The 18,441-nt window shown below is 45.3% G+C and overlaps 1 protein-coding gene across 5 annotated transcripts in view; it reads right to left on the bottom strand.

Annotated features, from left to right (window-relative positions):
* Window positions 1-1,700: 1,700 nt before the first annotated feature.
* Window positions 1,701-18,441, bottom strand: part of LOC143298158 (uncharacterized) — a 20,043-nt gene continuing 3,302 nt past the window's right edge. Inside the window, exons 1-3 of one of the 5 annotated variants that reach the window (XM_076610896.1) lie at window positions 14,039-14,160; window positions 10,726-10,953; window positions 1,701-2,709 (exon numbers count right to left, since the gene is read on the bottom strand). In XM_076610896.1, coding sequence (XP_076467011.1) covers window positions 1,870-2,709; window positions 10,726-10,908 — 1,023 coding nt within the window. In that variant the 5' untranslated portion in view covers window positions 10,909-10,953; window positions 14,039-14,160 and the 3' untranslated portion in view covers window positions 1,701-1,869. Of the gene's footprint in view, window positions 2,710-10,725; window positions 10,954-12,864; window positions 12,955-13,028; window positions 13,152-13,941; window positions 14,161-18,441 lie in introns of those variants that run through there. The other 4 variants (XM_076610898.1, XM_076610895.1, XM_076610897.1 and 1 more) reach the window with 4 other exon arrangements.

Below are 18,441 nucleotides of genomic sequence, written 5' to 3'. Positions count from 1 at the left end.
GTTTTCCTGGTGGGATTTTCGTTTCTTTTCACGTTTGCGACATGATTTCAAACCCGAATATCTTTCCACTGGGAAAAAAGTGGGTGGAGGGAGTATCAACCTGAAATCTGGCAAGCAACACAATCTGTGCAACCCTCCCCCCCTCTCTCTCGCCCATTGTTCCGTAGAAATCTGCCCTCTGTCGACACAGAACCGATCTACTGAAATAAATTACCGTAGATGGCAGTAGAAAAGTCAGCACCATATCCTTCAAGTCTGGCATTGTTTTGTCATAAACACGCGCACTAAGTTCTATGGCAGTCAGCAGGAGTTTTCAGTTTCACTTTCTCAAGGAGGCGTCACTGCGTTCGGACAAATCCATACACGCTACACCACATCTGTTGAGCAGATGCCTGACCAGCAGCATAACCCAACGCGCTTAGTCAGGCCTTGAGTGCATGCTTACATATTTGTGTACCTATGAAAGTGGATTTCATTTTACGTAATTTCGCCAGAGGACAACACTCTCGTTGCCATGGGTTCTTTTTCAGTGCGCCAAGTGCGTGCTGCACACGGGACCTCGGTTTATCGTCTCATCCGAAAGACTAGACGCTCAGTTTGATTTTCCAGTCTAACTTAGGAGAAAGGGCGAGAGCGGGATTCGAACCCACACCCTCACGCACTCTCTGTATTGGCAGCTGAGCGTCTTAACCATTCTGCCATCTTCCTCCCAGCAGGAACTGAAGAAGAACGCTGTATTCGTCACCAGATGCTGTGTGACAGCGAACGCGAAGTTGATGCACATGCAAACAGCATCCGCCGTCTGTCCACGCTGTGAAGTGTTCACATGTCCTCACCTGTATGTGGACGTTTGAGTATTGAAACTTAAAAAAAAGAAAAGAAAAAGAAACAAAAGCAAACCACATTCCTTCATCTCCCATTTTCCTGGTCTGTGTTGAGTCCTGGGAGGCGTTGCTGTCATAATAATAATTTCATAACTTTTCTATGGCGCGATATCCAGTACTAATGCTGCTCAAAGCGCCTTACATCATCGAGCCAGATATAAACATAACATAAAACATTACAACAGCTCAATCCAATGCGTTCACAGAATGAATAAAAAAGCATGATCCACCAAACAATAAAAAATACCAAGTAAATAATGCTTAGATTAAAAAGAAATACCTTAAAAAGAAATCCCTTAAAACCACATTTTTTAGACACACACACACACACACATGCCCTTACTGCGTGCAATGTTCTGTACTAAACTGCTGATCACAGCTCACTTTTCCAGCTGGCCCGACTGAATGACTGAATGCTAACGTCAATCTGATGCAATCCCAGCGTTCAGCCAAGATGCCGTTTCGATATCGGTGGTGATGGGGAGAGAACTGTTCAAAATTACTGCAACTGCACAGAATAATTATCCCGATTCCGGAATTATTTCCTAACCTACCATGTGCAAGACCAGAACAAGGCTTCGTGTGGCGGTAACCGTGGAAGATTCAGGATGAGGCGTGATGTTGATATCTCTCTCCCTCCACACACACTCACACACACACACACACATATATATATATATATATATATACATACATACATACATATAAATACTCATTCATATATATGTGTGTATTTATATCCATATATATATATATATATATATATATATATATATGTGTATGTATATATATGTGTGTGTGTTCTGGGAAAAGCCCTTCTATTTCTGTTCGCTCTGCTGTGTTCTCTGTATCCCTCCAGCCACAGCATGCACTCAGTACAAGCTTTGGTGCCACGGTAAATCGGGAACCCGGGGTGGGAGGTAAGTGTGATGGCACAGGGAGGGAAACTAACATACATCGTCCTGGCACACACTGAACTGCGTGATCACGTCCCACTCCCAGCTTCCGTCCTGACAGAGGATTTCCCAGAGCTGGACGACTTGGGACGCAGTTTGTTGTTGTGATGAAACGACGTTGGGGTGGTGGTGGGGGTGACCGGAGACGCGGGTAGCGCCACACGAGGGGTGGGGAAGGAGATGCAGGCGGAGGAGGAGGAGAACTTGTGGAACCCACCCCCCACCAACCCCTTCACCGTGCGGGCCCGTCTGCCGTCACTGTGCAGTCTGGCCGAGGTGGATCTCCCCTCCTGATTCTGCTGCTGCTGTTGCTGCTGCTGCTGTTGCTGTGTCTGCAGGAGTGTCAAGGTCACCTCGTGCACATCGTCCTCCCAGGCCTGGCGAGGCGTCAGTCGGCCTCTTCCCGACACGTTCTGGGAGGTGGGGGAGGAGGAGGAGGGAGAGGGAGAGGAGGAGGTCGTGCTGGAACCGGAGACGGAACTGCGTCGAAGATTGTGTCGCTTGTCACAATACGGTGTGGCCGCTGTCACGGGCCAAGTCAGCGTCCCGGCTTCAAGGTCTCCGTCTCTGTCCGTGCCACGCCCCCCTGCCGGGCTGCTGTGGGGGCGGCAGTGAGAGAGGGGCCTCCTATGGACACTGCTGCTCTCCGTGGACTCAGCTCCAAGGGGACAGCCCTGAGGAGGTGCCTTTGTCTCTGCCCCTGCCGCTCCCGAGGACCGCTCCACGGCTGACGGGGATCGCGCCACGCGGTGCACCCTCCGGCTGACCACCCGCTGGCCGTACAGGAAGAACTGCAGCTGGGGACGGGTCAGGTCCTGTCCGTTCTCACCGGCTGGGTCCCGGCCCTCGGGGCTGTGGCCGCTGTTGTGCTGTGAACAGTGTGGTACATGTCGTGCAACACACACACACACACACACATATATATATATATATATATATAGTGTGTGTGTGTGTGTGAGTTTGTGTCCATGTCTATAGTCGTCAGCATTCAAACCGCCGCACGGAGGACACACCCATTTGCATTCAGATCCGTTTCAGCTCACTGCATTTCAGACGTGTTCACAGAATTTTATGTCACATCACCATTCACATCCTCACGCAGAATCCACACACGCACGCGCACTTTATTTTTTTTTTTCCACCCATTACAATTTCAGTTTGGTCTTTTATCACTACACGGGGCACAAAAAGTTAAGGATCATTGAACTCGCAGTTCCTTCTTGAGGGCATGATGAAACGATGTTCAATTTTCGGCAAACAGCTCTCTTCCATGTAATATGCACGTCCATTCTTTGCAATGAAATACCACTGTTAATTGTCAATTTTAGGTTGACATCGATTTTTTTCTTATGCATTTTCAGTCTGATCATGGTGCACGTGCGCGTGAAATCGCGGTTTGTGTATTCGGTAAGAAACCAGAGGCAGAGCACATGCAACCTGCACAGTTTGATTTAAAAAAACAACAAAAAAAAACAAAAAAAAAAAACACCCCACCTATTCCCAAAAACATGCCTGTTTGACACTATTCTGCCCAAGCCTTTAACGTTGAGCTGCCTGCCCTTGCCCAAGTAAGTTTTACCTATGTGATGATGCGAGAGGGTATGGTCCGAAAAATGCTCACAGAATCTTTAAATATGGTGGATTTTGATAAAATTTGGCATTGTTATTTAAAAAAAATTAACTGTAGTTTAGTATTGAAGCCTTTAAAGGCAGGAAATTTATAATTAGTCATTACAAATTATTGCTAAAATAAAACAGAAAAACACGCATAAAACATGCTTTTTTGCACAATATATCACAACAGATCTAAAGAAAACATGCAGTCTGAATCATTCGCCAATTCTTCACCTTCCTCTGCACTCGGTTTGACGAAATTATCGCTATTTTCCTCCTCTACTTCGTTTTCCAATTCATCATTCTCCCCCTCACTGTAAGAGTCCATCGTGATTTCGTTGACAGCCTCAACCAAAGTCAATTTTCGTTGAAAACTCACCTTTTTTTGGCTCCAAAATCACACACAAGAAACACGAATTTCCCTCCGTTTGAACTCTTCCGGTTTGGAAGGTTAAGAGTTTCTTCCCCTTAATCGCAACCAAAACCGAAAGAAGACCAGACGAACGACAAAACTACGTCTGCGGGTAACAAACGCAGACCTGCACGGACGTATAATATAGGTTTGACGTCCACGGGCAGAAATGTGTGCTCCTCAACTATTTGTGAAGTCTGTACATATATATATCTAAATATTTACAACCGCGTTTGTGTAATGCTTCTCAACCCATTAATCTGCATGGATTAAGCTTTCAGGCTCGGGCAGATTTGATGATCTGAACGCTTTTCAACGGCCCCAACACGCAGAAAAGCCAGTGTCTGTCATCTGAAAAGGGAGTCACATAACTGACAGAAATAAATCAAGTCTGGGTTGAAGGCCCATCCGTTACACTTGGTTGATTATTGCCACTTCACCTGTGTGTGTATGTGTTCTCTCGATTCTTTCGTTTTTTCACTCTCTCTTGCCCCCCGCAGTACCACCACGCAACCCCCACCCCCGTCTCTCTGGGATTCATTTCGTTTTTTGGACAGTGGAACACACACACGTGCGCCAGTGACACTCATATCAATTCACTCACTAATATCAATTCACACACACACACACACACACACACACACACACACACACTCTCTCTCTCTCTCTCTCTCATATATATATATATATATATATATATATATATATATAACTTGCACACAGCAACAAAGCCTATCACTTGCACACAGCAACAAAGCCTGCATACTATATTTCTCATCCCTGTCGATTACATACTCCCAAATTGTTATGTGCAACCGGGTGATTTCAGTGCAAGCCAATATATTTGATATTTTATACATACGTCCGCGCGTGCAAGACAGAGAGGGAGGAGACCTACTTACAGACAGACACACAAACCCATATTTTATTCGTCATGAACCTCGCCCCTTAGAAGACGGGAGGGAGGGGGGGGGGGGGGGGGGGGGGCGGCTGGGGTGAGTGGGTAAACACAACGATAAGAAAGCCACACATGTGCACAAAAAGAACATCCAGTGAAAAGCTTTAACAAATCGCTAGACTCCTATAGACTGTTCAACATAAACACTTCGCCTTTTATGTGCTTTGAATGAATTAAAAGCGAACCGTTTTGCACCATTTCCATGCGTGTTCGGCAGTGGGTGGAGAGAGAGAGAGACACAGATAGAGAGTCACAAAATGGAGAGATTGGGGGTGAGGGGGCATGGGGGGGGGGGGGGGGGGGGGGGAGAGAAAGTCGTGAGGTGCCGTGCATGCGGTGTAATCGTGGTAATGCTATAAAAAAAATTAAAAAAAGAAGAAGTTATCTTCAACATTTCACAAGACCTGCCAATATTTTATCGTTAACTTTCGCAGTGTAGGTGCCGTGCATGCGGTGTAATCGTGGTAATGCTATTAAAAAAAAGTTCATCTTCTTCAACATTTCATAAGACCTGTCGATATTTTATCGTTAACTTTCGCAGTGTAGGAGCCGTGCATGCGGTGTACCCGCGCGTGCGTGTATGTATGTCTGTGCGTGCGTGTGTGATTCGCTGCGGTGTAAATAATGTTTCTTGGTCATATATTAAAGTATTCCCTGTGTGTGTGTGTGTGTGTGTGTGTGTGTGTGTGTGTGTGTGTGTGTGTTGCAGGGGTGTGTGTGTGTGTACCATACGGTGTGTGTGTGAGCACACGTTTTCAGATAGTGTTTGTTCCTCCGTAAGTGCATGTGCACGAATGTGTGCGTGTGCATGTACGCGGGTTCACGCTCGAATCGTCTTTTTATTGCAAGCTTTTCTTGAAGCTTTTTGTCTCGCCTCCTGGAGACGGCTATTTTCAGTCATTAATATGGTAAATTTTAACAGGCAGTAAAGTTGCTTCAGCCCTTATAACTGCATTATTTTCACAAGCAGTCTTGTATTTTCACAGAGACGAGCAGTTTCAATCTTTATAACAGAATTATACAAACAGGCATACTAATTACTTCAGTCCTTAGAATATATACAGGCAGTATAATCATTTCAGTCGCTTACAACGAAATTCTATACACAGGCAGACATCCCCCAAAACATAAGATTTGTTTCTCCTGTTATCAGGGGGGCGCCGAGGCTGAATCAGGCGTTGGACTTCTTCTTCTTCTTCTGCGTTCACTCGTATGCACACGAGTGGGCTTTTACGTGTATGACCGTTTTTACCCCGCCATGTAGGAGGCCATACTCCGTTTTCGGGGGTGTGCATGCTGGGTATGTTCTTGTTTCCATAACCCACCGAACGCTGAAATGGATTACAGGATCTTTAACGTGCGTATTTGATCTGCTTGTATATACACACGAAGGGGGTTCAGGCACTAGTAGGTCTGCACATATGTTGACCTGGGAGATCGTAAAAATCTCCACCCTTTACCCACCAGGCGCCGTCACCGTGATTCGAACCCGGGACCCTCAGATTGACAATCCAACGCTTTAACCACTCGGCTTTTGCGCCCGTCAGGCGTTGGACAGTTGTGACACAGTGTTCACCAGTGATCGGGGTTCCATGCCCCGTTTCGGCATGGTGTTGTTTCCTCAGTTAAGGCAATTTTCCTGGGCCCGATTCCCACTTCACCCACGAGTGAATGGGTGCCTGACTTCCGTCGGGGAATGTTGAGAGGAGAGGAATGCTGAGCTTTAGAAAAAAGCGATTTTGAAATCACTCCCCCCGAAAGCGGTGTTTGGCTGCCTACATGGCGGGGGAAAAGAACGGCCATACACGTAAAAGCCCACCCGTGTACATACGAGTGAACGTGGGAGTTGCAGCCCACGAACGCAGAAGAAGAGCATGAAGATGAAGAAATCACTGAACTTCTGAAAGACTGTGAAACTTTTAATCTTTTGACTTTATCAATCTCCGAGAACCTGCCCTCCATGACCTATACATCCTGTGATCATCAGAATGACCGAGATAGGAACCAATTCAGACCCCTCTCTGTCCCCTATGTTACGGGTTGTGGCCCTTGACAGTTTGTGCGGAAGACGGGACGACAGCCATAAACCCTGGCACAGAAACGACTTGCAACTCGAATCCACGCTCACATGACGGTAATTATCTTGTGCGTCTTACGGGTTCTCGTAAATCGTGATGTTAAGTACGGGGCACTGGGTTTATGGACCCACTGAATGGTGAAGATCAAAACGAAACAAAATAAAACAAGAGGCAAAGCCTTCAAGACTCACTAGTGCTTTGCGCTTTATCCAGAAAAGGAATTATGAGGAGACAAAAATTAATAATTAAAAAAAAAAAATCGTTGAAAAGTGCTCTGTATTTGATATGATAAATAAAATAAGCTTGGGAGAAAAAAGAAACAAAAAAGAGGGCGTGCAAGCGGGGTGGAACCATCGGTAAACGCCTTCAAAAATCACATTGACAAAAAGTTTAAGGACCATGTATTTTCCACAGAGTTAAATCTTTATTGAGCTGTAGATAAATGTAGTATACACTATGCCTGATTTCAACAAGGGTCTGTTCACAACAAGTGATCCAAAAGCACATAAATGGACATTGATTATGAGGGCAAAAGGCTTTTAGCCTATAGCCAAACATTTCTGTGATTCTGTGAACCATGCATGTTCAGTTCCGAAGCAAGCAGACTCCCCACTGCTGCAGCGCATCTGACGTCATTCGACTAAAATTAATACTTAACGCAATGTTGACGTTTTCTTCTTCATTCGATAAATAGACCTGATTGTAGCGGACGTAATAACGCCTTTTAAATCATGTTTTTTGTGTGTTTTATTATATCTGGATTATTCTTTTATTTTTGTGGTAAAGGAGACGTTGTCAACGCTTCAAGCAAACTACAACACATGGTAAATCTCTAGACTGCGCAAACCAGTCTACAATTAAGGGGCTGAAAGAAATGATAGATTCAATTATTCTTTTATGTTCATTCCAGTTAATTCAGTGTCCACTTTAGAATATTTATATGCAGTAAACACGTCGATGGTGTAGTTAGTATCACTGTATGTGTTCTGCAAAGAATTTGTATTTCTCTTATTAAATTTTAGATTGTGAACAAAAAAAACAAGGTCATGTCGTCTTCCAACACAACCTACCTTCTAGTAAGTCAAACTCAGCGGTTTTTAGAATTTTCGAATTTCGGAACTAATGTCAACGAAATAAACTAATAATGATTCGAAAATACGGCTTATTTCGGGAGACTTACAACCTGTTGTTGGTATGACCGTGAAGAGTTTTATTTTCATTCTATGTTTTTATGCCAAATTTAGTATTGGCAGACAAAATATTCCCAGAGAAAATGGCAATGTTAAATTTTACCACGGACACACAGACACAGACACATAACTGAACACCGGGTTAAAACAAACTCACTTTGTTTACACAAGAGAGTCAATAAAAGCGTGATCTGTGCGTGCGTGCGTGCGTGTGTGTGTGTGTGTGAAAAACCAGCGAGCATGCTTGTGTATATATCTGGGTGGAACGCTTGCTACACCTACACGAAAATTTCCCGGAGCATGCAAGCCCAGTTTTACGACTTTGGCGCGTGAACCTCCGTGGTGATCAGGCGTGTTGGTGTATGGCTGAGGACATGTTGATCAAAGTTTTATTCTGTGTATTGAGACGTCTTGCAAGCAGCGCCTTCATACCTACTTTGAAGTTCCATGGGCTTTAATTTCACCGGGCACCACTGGTCCAGTTCCAGAATCCCTTCAACTGAACATCGCCACCACCCTCAACCCCTCTCTCACCCAATACTACGCGACCTTTCCTCATCCACTGAACATCGCCACCACCCTCAACCCCTCCCTCACCCAATACTACGCGACCTTTCCTCATCCACTGAACATCGCCACCACCCTCAACCTCTCTCTCACCCAATACTACGCGACCTTTCCTCATCCACTGAACATCGCCACCACCTTCAACCCCTCTCTCACCCAATACTACGCGACCTTTCCTCATCCACTGAACATCGCCACCACCTTCAACCTCTCTCTCACCCAATACTACGCGACCTTTCCTCATCCACTGAAAATCGCCACCACCTTCAACCCCTCCCTCACCCAATACTACGCGACCTTTCCTCATCCAGTGAACATTGCCACCACCCTCAACCCCTCTCTCACCCAATACTACGCGACCTTTCCTCATCCAGTGAACATTGCCACCACACTCAACCCCTCCCTCACCCAATACTACGCGACCTTTCCTCATCCAGTGAACATTGCCACCACACTCAACCCCTCTCTCACCCAATACTACGCCACCTTTCCTCATCCAGTGAACATTGCCACCACACTCAACCCCTCTCTCACCCAATACTACGCCACCTTTCCTCATCCAGTGAACATCGCCACCACCCTCAACCCCTCTCTCACCCAATACTACGCGACCTTTCCTCATCCAGTGAACATCGCCACCACCTTCAACCTCTCTCTCACCCAATACTACGCGACCTTTCCTCATCCACTGAACATCGCCACCACCTTCAACCTCTCTCTCACCCAATACTACGCGACCTTTCCTCATCCACTGAACATCGCCACCACCCTCAACCCCTCCCTCACCCAATACTACGCCACCTTTCCTCATCCAGTGAACATTGCCACCACCCTCAACCCCTCCCTCACCCAATACTACGCCACCTTTCCTCATCCACTGAACATCGCCACCACCCTCAACCCCTCCCTCACCCAATACTACGCGACCTTTCCTCATCCACTGAACATCGCCACCACCCTCAACCCCTCTCTCACCCAATACTACGCGACCTTTCCTCATCCACTCCTCTCCTTCAACCCTTAATTTAAATTTGAATTAAAAAAAAAAAGAAATCCTGACGGTCCATTACGTATCGTCACACACGCCTGAGCTGCTCTGTCACGCAGTTAACGTGGTGTTTTTGGTTTACCGCCTGACAAAGTAGTCGAACTTGTCTGCATTCATTTTATGCTGCTGTTTGTGTCGTAGCACAGACACGAAGATATATTTGTATGGAGGTTTAACGCCAAGCATCGATTTATTTCACACACACACACACACACACACACACACGCCAAACATAAAAACAACAAACAAAAAAATCACGGACGCGCGCGTGCACACATACACGCTCGTAGCCTACATAGGCGCGCATGCCTACACAAGATGGTCAAGCCATATGCTGGATGATATTTTCACAACTATCAATGTGACCATTGTGCATGCGTAAAAAAAAAAAAGACGACTTTTTTCATTTACTTTACAATTTATTGTTTGTTTATTATCTTTTCGTTTGGTTTCTCAATGTGTCTCCCCATCTATCAGACAATAAATTCTTGTTTCTTTTATATTTTCGTTTTATTTTTTCGCTCATACCATTCAGTTGTGCAGCATTGGGAAGGCTCCCAAGGCCTGATAAGCGCGCAGGATCTATACGTGGTCGGGCTTTTACCCTACTTCTTTTTTCCCCAATTCATTATATATATATATATATATATATATATATATATATATATATATATATATATATATATTAAGCTGGTGTGTTGCAGCGTAATGGATAGGTCCCGCTCGCTTTAATGACGCTTCATTGAGACAGAAATTCTAAGTGATTTTTTTAATTTTTAATATATTTTTTTAAATGTTGCAAAATTCCTAACGGTAGGAGACACACTATTTTTTTTTTTAAGAGCAACATTCTCACACACACACACACACACACACACACACACACACACACAATAACGCACGCACATGCCACCCCCCCCCCCCACCCCCAATCACACACACACACACACACACACACACACACACAAAGCATACATCCTCACAAACATAGCAACGCTATGCAAATCATCGCTCTCACCAACACGTAGTCCAACGCCGCCGTGGTGAGACGGATGTCCTGATTGGTCAGCCGGGCCTGGCGCAGGCGGGCCTTGTCCAATAGCTGCAGGCGTTGCAGCAGCCTGGCCTGCTCGCGCCCGTTGAGGCGCGTGGCGCGGTGCACGCGCACCGACATGTAGATGCTGTGCTCTGGCAGCGGCATGGTGGTCTGCTAGGGCTCGGGTAGAACCGTGACTCACGGGGTGGGCTGGAATAAAAGGAGAGAATTTCAGTTTCTGGGAGGTGTCAGAGCGTGCGGACTCAACCGTATTCGCTGCACCACATCAGCAACAACAAATTTAAAAAAAAAAAAGAAGAAAGAAAGAGAGCCGAGAGAGAGAGAGAGAGAGAGATGTCTGACCTTCGCGTAAAACCAATGCGTTAACTGCTCAGGCCTTGAAGGCCTAACCTAGTAGGTTTGCATGAAAATATACTAAAAAGAATAAAAAGAAGTAAATACATTAAGATATAATAAAACTGAACATAAATATGTAGCGGCGGCTACGTCTGGATCTTGATTCGTCGCCTCACTCATAAAACTGGCAGCCACAACATACCTCACGATCTGGCGGAGGGTGGGGGTGGGTGGGGGGTGGGGGACAAGGAAGAGATAAAAATATCTTGAGCCTCGCGGAGGAATCGAACCCCGGACCCCCCCACGCCCCTTCCCAGCCCGGTGCTCTATCCACTGGGCCACAGCTCAGCAATGCTGTCTGTATCCATCATTAACTCTCTCCCCATACGAACGGCGAAAGAAACGACGTTAACAGCGTTTCACCCCAATTACCATCATCAAAATATTGCAAGCGGAAGGCTCTTATACTGAAGAGGTGAATGTTGACAAAGAATACCACAATTCTGACGACGGAAGCTAAAGGTTGGGTCACTGGACATCCGAGGGGTCTGTGTAGAGGAGAAGAGAGGACTGGCCGTACTGAGTGAGTTAACCGTGTGACTGTTGATCCCTGGTGAACTGGGTTCAGTGCGGCGTAAATATAAATTGTGTTTGAGAAGGAGGGTGGCAGAACGGTTAACGCTTTTCTCTGCCAGTACAGTGTCCGTGAGGGTGTGGGTTCCAATCCCGGCCTCACCCCTTCCTGCCAAGTTTGACTGGAAAATCAATCTGAGTGTCTAGTCCCTCGGATGAAACGATAAACCGAGGTCCCGTGTGTGCACACACTTAGAAAAAAGAAGAAAAAAAAAGAAAAGAAAGAAAGACAGCATAAGTATTGTCCCCTGGCTAAATTCTGTGGAACAGTTCAGTTTCAGTTTCAGTTTCAGTAGCTCAAGGAGGCGTCACTGCGTTCGGACAAATCCACATACGCTACACCACATCTGCCAAGCAGATGCCTGACCAGCAGCGTAACCCAACGCGCTTAGTCAGGCCTTGAGAGGAAAAAAGTGAATAAATAATAGATAAGCGTGCATAAATAAGTAAATAAATATTCTGTGGAACAAATCCACCCTAATAGCTGTACAAATGCATATGCATGCAATCAAGGCCTGACTGAGCGCGTCAGGTTGTGGTGCTGGTCAGGCATCTGCCCAGTGGATGTGGTGTAGGTGTTTGGAATTGCCCGCAACGCACTGAGGCCTCCTGTCTGATCTGAAAAGTGAAACTGATACCACGTGCACTTGTTAAGTGCTGCAAATACTTCTGCTGAAAAAGTGATGCAATCCAAAAGAACCCAAATAAATAATGCGGACTGATGTGCTGTCATGTAAGCTCAGTATCATCACAGTCAGATGACAGCCCTTCACTGACGGGCATACCCGTCAAAATCAACCAGTGTTAGGAAGAAAAAAAAAGAACAAAAAAAAAAACAGCGAATTTTAGTCTCGCCTCACACACTTATGCTGTGAAAATTAAGACGATAAAACCCTGCAATGATAAAAAACAACAAAAAAAAACAACAACAACAACAACAACAACAACAACAAAACCAACCCGGTAATCAACAAGTGATTATTTCATCGTTTTTCAAGGAGAAATTAAAAAAAAAAGAAAAGAAAAAAGAAAGAAAAGAATTAGAACCAAGCACTCTTCTGTTGCTAGTACAGTAAGTTATATCAATGACGCAGAAAAAAAAACAACTACAGAATTAAGCTCAACATCTACCTGATCATTATACCCTGCCACAAAACCACCACCACCACCACCACCAACAAAGCGTTGGAAGCCAGAAATAACAAGTGTGGAGCAATCAGCCATAATCAACCACAATCAGCCATAATCAACCATGCCCCATTTAAAAAGGCGAACCACAACTCCTCACACCCAACCTTGCATCAAGTTGCGCTGACACCAAACTTCAATGGGCAGTTAATCCACACAAAACCGGGTACACACGGAGGCGGCCTGAGTCTATATAACACCCGTTTCTCTAGCGTCTCGACCTGTCAAACCCGAGGTGTTGGGTATATAGCAAATGAAGGCATGCTATCAATCATCCACTAACACTTTTTTCTTTTTATAACCGGGTGTAGTAACAATGGGGGCTGGTAGCTATAGGTGCTTTGTAAACAGGCGGTCTCAATATTTCTTTATCTTTCAATAAAAATATCTAAATGCCACACAACTTGGTATAAGTAAAAAAAAAAAAAAAAGTGATTAACTGAGTATTTAACAAGTCCACTGAGCTTAGTGCATGCTTGTGACACACCAGAATTTGCAACTGAAATAGAAACACAAATGCATCAAACAACTGACTGACAGATCCACGTACCTGGTTTCAGCCACTTTCAGGATTAAAACAAAATTAAAAAAACAATCAAAAAGACACACCACCAAAAACCAAACCAACAACAAAAAATAAAAAGAATAGATTTTCCCCCCTTGTACACAAGGTTATATTTTGACTTTTCACGACATCAGTGTGACTCAACTGACATTCACATAGCAAAACATTTGGTCCATCAATGATCATTAAAAAAAAATCATTAATTTGTTGAGATACAAGGGTTATTTTTTCAATATGATAATACTTATAATAGTAATAATAAGATGAAGAACAATAACAAATAATAAAGAACAAGATAAACAAGATACCAAATGTCACATCATGGCATGTATACATGTTGAAATAGCTTCAAGGAGCACCAGAATAGATAAATTTCATCTAAAAACATACACACAAAACAAAATAAAAACAACGGAAAGCCTGGCTAAAAGCCCTATACCATCACACACACACACCTGATGTCGCGATGCGATCAGCGCAAACCGAAACGTCCGCCGATCGGTACAACAGTCCCCGAACTGTCAGTCTGCCCGACAGCCGCTCAGTACTCACTGATATCGTCACGTGCAGTCAGCAGATAATGGGGTAAAACGGCACCCGGCACTGTCACTCTCAAGGATCGCTCTCTCCACCCTCAACCTGAGTGCGTGTTGGGCTAGATGTGTTAGCACACTGGAGCAGGTATGCAAACACACAGGGGTAAAATGTTAGCACACATGGTTAGATGTTAGCATACCGGGGTAGCTATGTTGGCATACTGGGGTAGATATGTAGCACACGGGGTAGGTATGTTAGCACACTGGGGTAGACAGCACACAGGGGTAAGTATGTTAGCACACGGGGTAGCTATGCCAGCACACAGGGTAGGTGTGTTAGCACATTGGGGTAGATTTAGCACACAGGGGTAAATATGTTAGTATACTGGGGTAACTATGCTAACACACAGAGTCGGTATGTTAGCACCGTGGAGTAGCTATGCCAGCGCATGGTAGGAATGTTAGCACATTGGGGTAAACATCTCAGCACACAGGGTTAGGTATGTTGGCATACTGGGGTGGATGTGCTAGCACACAGGATAGGTATGTCAGCACACAGAGGTAGTTATGCTTGCACAGAGTTAAGCACATTGGGGTGGATTTTGCACAAAGGGGTAAGTATGTTAGCATGCTGGGGTAGATATATTAGCACACAGGGGTAGATTTGTTTCCACACAGGGGTAGGTATTTGGCACACACGAGTAGATGTGTTAGCGCACAGGGGAAGGTATGTTAGCATACTGGATTAGGTATGTTAGCACACTGGGTAGGCATGTTAGCAAAGGGGTAGGTATTTTAGCACACAGGGTGTTAGCACACTGGGTAGGCATGCTACCACAAAGGGGTAGGTATGTTATCACAATGGGTAGGTATGCTAGCACAATGGGTAGGTATGTTATCACACTGGGTAGGTATGCTAGCACAAAGGGGTAGGTATGTTATCACACTGGGTAGGTATGTTATCACACTGGGTAGGTATGCTAGCACAAAGGGGTAGGTATGTTATCACAGTGGGTAGGTATGCTAGCACAAAGGGGTAGGTATGTTATCACACTGGGTAGGTATGCTAGCACAAAGGGGTAGGTATGCTAGCACAATGGGTAGGTATGCTACCACAAAGGGGTAGGTATGCTACCACAAAGGGGTAGGTATGCTACCACAAAGGGGTAGGCATGTTATCACACTGGGTAGGCATGCTAGCACAAAAAGGTAGGTATGTTATCACACTGGGCAGGTATGCTAGCACAAAAAGGTAGGTATGTTATCAAACTGGGTAGGTATGTTGCACACGAGGGTAGGTATGTTAGCAGGGAATATGTTAGCGCACATAGGTAGCTATGCTAGTACACAGGGGTATATTTAGCACATTGGGATGGACATAGTAGCACAGAGGGGTGGGTATGTTAGCACAGAGGGGTGGGTATGTTAGCACAGAGGGGTGGGCATGTTAGCACAGAGGGGTGGGCATGTTAGCACAGAGGGGTGGGTATGTTAGCACAGAGGGGTGGGTATGTTAGCACAGAGGGGTGGGTATGTTAGCACACAGGGGTAGGTATTCTAGCACACATGGGTATATTTAACACACTGGGGTGGACATGGTAGCATACAGGGGTAGACGTGTTAGCATACAGGGATAGACATATTAGCACAGAGGGGTAGGTATGTTAGCACAGAGGGGTGGATTTAGCACACATGGGTGGTATGTCAGCACACTGGGGTAGTTATGTTAACACACTAAGGGTAGGTATGTTAGCACACTGGGGTATATTTAGCACACAGGGGTAAGTATGTTAGAACACTGGGGTAGATATGTTAGCACACAGGGGTAGATATGTTAGCAACACAGGGGTAGGTATGTTAGCACACTGGGGTATATTTAGCACATAGGGGTAAGTATGTTAGAATACTGGGGATAGATATGTTAGCACACAGGGGTATGTTAGCACACGGGTAGTTATGTTAGCACAATGGGTATGCATGCTAGCACCTAGAGGTAGATATGCTAGCACACAGGGGTAGATATGTTTCACACGTGGGTAGTTATGTTAACACACGGGGGTAGGTATGTTAGCACACGAGGTAAATATGTTAGCACGCTAGGGGAAGATACGTTGACACCCACAGCCCACGTGCCCTGGTCGGTAGATTTTGTTGTTTGGGGCATTAGGATAGCTAACGTGTTCGTTGATCCACATCTGTTGTCATGCACGTCGCCTTCATAATGTTGGTAGGTGTGTTGTGTCACGTGTGTGTGTGTGTGTGCGTGTGTGTGTGCGCGTGTGTGTGCGTGTGTGTGTGTGCGTGTGTGTGTGTGTGTGTGTGTGTGTGCGTGTGTGTGTGCGTGTGTGTGTGTGCGCGCGCGCGTGTGTGTGTGTGTGTGTGTGTTCCTGTGACCATACCCTCTCCCACGGGGTCCAAGTTGGAAAGAGCTCTGCTCCAAGGAGATAATACGTGTGTCAAAGGTGACAACAAACTTGGGAGAGAGGGTAATTGAATGAAAACACACACACACACACACACACACACACACACACACACACACGTTCAGGCGTGTGAGTTCAACCCCCTCCTCATCCCCCCCCCTCAGTCCTCCTCCTCCCCACCCCCCACCGGCCCCCTCTGTGTGCCCGAGCACACACAAGGCAGTGTACTGGCACCTCCATTCCGTACCGGCATGACTGTACAGTCAGGCCTTTGATCTGTTGCTTTGAGCAAACTTTGAAGATTTATCCTTGTGCTCCAACCCGGTGATCAAATAAGGAAAGGGAATGTGTACACACGCACGCAGGCACACACACACACACACACACACACACACACACACACACACACACACACACACACACACACAAGCGACCACGCTCGCGCACGCACAGAGCATATTTTTTCGGTTTTGCCCAATCGATGGCAAAGTTTATGAATGTCAATTTTCCATATTTTATGGATAATTAAAGTTGTATCTTCTATTTTATAGCTAGAAACAGTTAAACCTTCGAGCTTAAAACTTTAACATAAGTGAAAGATCAACTTTAAATATGCATTTTGTTCAGAGTCAAAATCACATGATGAAAAATGTCCGCCGCTGTTAGATCGTTTAATATCTTTCCCATTGGAACGAACAGATTTTCATCGGGTCTGCAAATAGATACTTATAAATAAACGTGGACATTCAGAAAGGTGATTATACATTGATAAACTCGTAACAGGGCGCTTATCAGACATTTTTCAGGTGGAAAGAAAGGGAAAGGTAAGAATGAACAGATGCCCATGCACCCAGCTAAACAATAAAACTGTCCTTTCTGAAAGGCAGACAGAAGAAATTCAGATCTGAACAGATTTGTAAGAGACTTTCCAGGAGGTATTTCATTTTGTTCTCAGAGCTCTTTTCTGTATAACTACACAGCTGGTATTGTTTTTCTTGTTCACCTGGAGCCAGCTGCATTGCTCGGACGGAAGAGCCTGGTATGGTCATAACCCGCCACTAACTGTGTGTAGTATGGAACTGACCAATGGCGTAGTTCGGTCAACGTAGGCATTTAGTCACGTGTAACTGTCAAAAATTTAGAACCACGCAATGCATCTGGCACCTGTAGCCTACCTGAATTCTGATCTAGAAAGCTGTGACAATGGACACGTCATGTTTTGGTAGTAGATCCATTTAAATTATTACATAACGTAGGCCTAATGTGTTTTAGTTTTGTACACTAGGATCTGGCACCGAAGGCCTACAAACATTCTTCCAATTGTTCAAAATTTTCGACAACCAGTGAGGCTTCAAACCTTGGACAAACAGTGAGGCCTCAAACCTTGGACAAACAGTGAGGCCTCAAACCCTGGACAAACAGTGAGGCCTCAAACCCTGGACAAACAGTGAGGCCTCAAACCTTGGACAAACAGTGAGGCCTCAAACCTTGGACAAACAGTGAGGCCTCAAACCTTGGACAAACAGTGAGGCCTCAAACCTTGGACAAACAGTGAGGCCTCAAACGGACAAACAGTGAGGCCTCAAACGGACAAACAGTGAGGCCTCAAACCTTGGACAAACAGTGAGGCCTCAAACCTTGGACAAACAGTTAGGCCTCAAACCTTGGCGGACGTATCTGACACCATCGTTAACTTCGTGTTGAAAAGGACACGTGACATTGGACTACCTTTGGGGAAGCCAGTGTCTGCTTGAAGAAGAGCAGGAAAATCTGAACTCAGCAGAAACCAACTATCTTAAATTTTCTTCTGCCAAAACCATATATATATAAGACACGTAAATTACATTGAAAACGAATTCCTTGAAGTCAGGTTGCAAACTTTCCATATACTGACTGTCAGATGCTTTTTTCAAATCAAACATGACTACAGTATAAACTACACACACACACACACACACGCACACACACATACACACACACACACAGGGACAGAGAG

The sequence above is a fragment of the Babylonia areolata genome, chromosome 23 (genome assembly GCF_041734735.1).
Source record: "Babylonia areolata isolate BAREFJ2019XMU chromosome 23, ASM4173473v1, whole genome shotgun sequence".
Lineage (NCBI taxonomy): Eukaryota > Metazoa > Mollusca > Gastropoda > Neogastropoda > Buccinidae > Babylonia > Babylonia areolata.
This window is presented reverse-complemented; position numbering and strand designations above follow the sequence as displayed.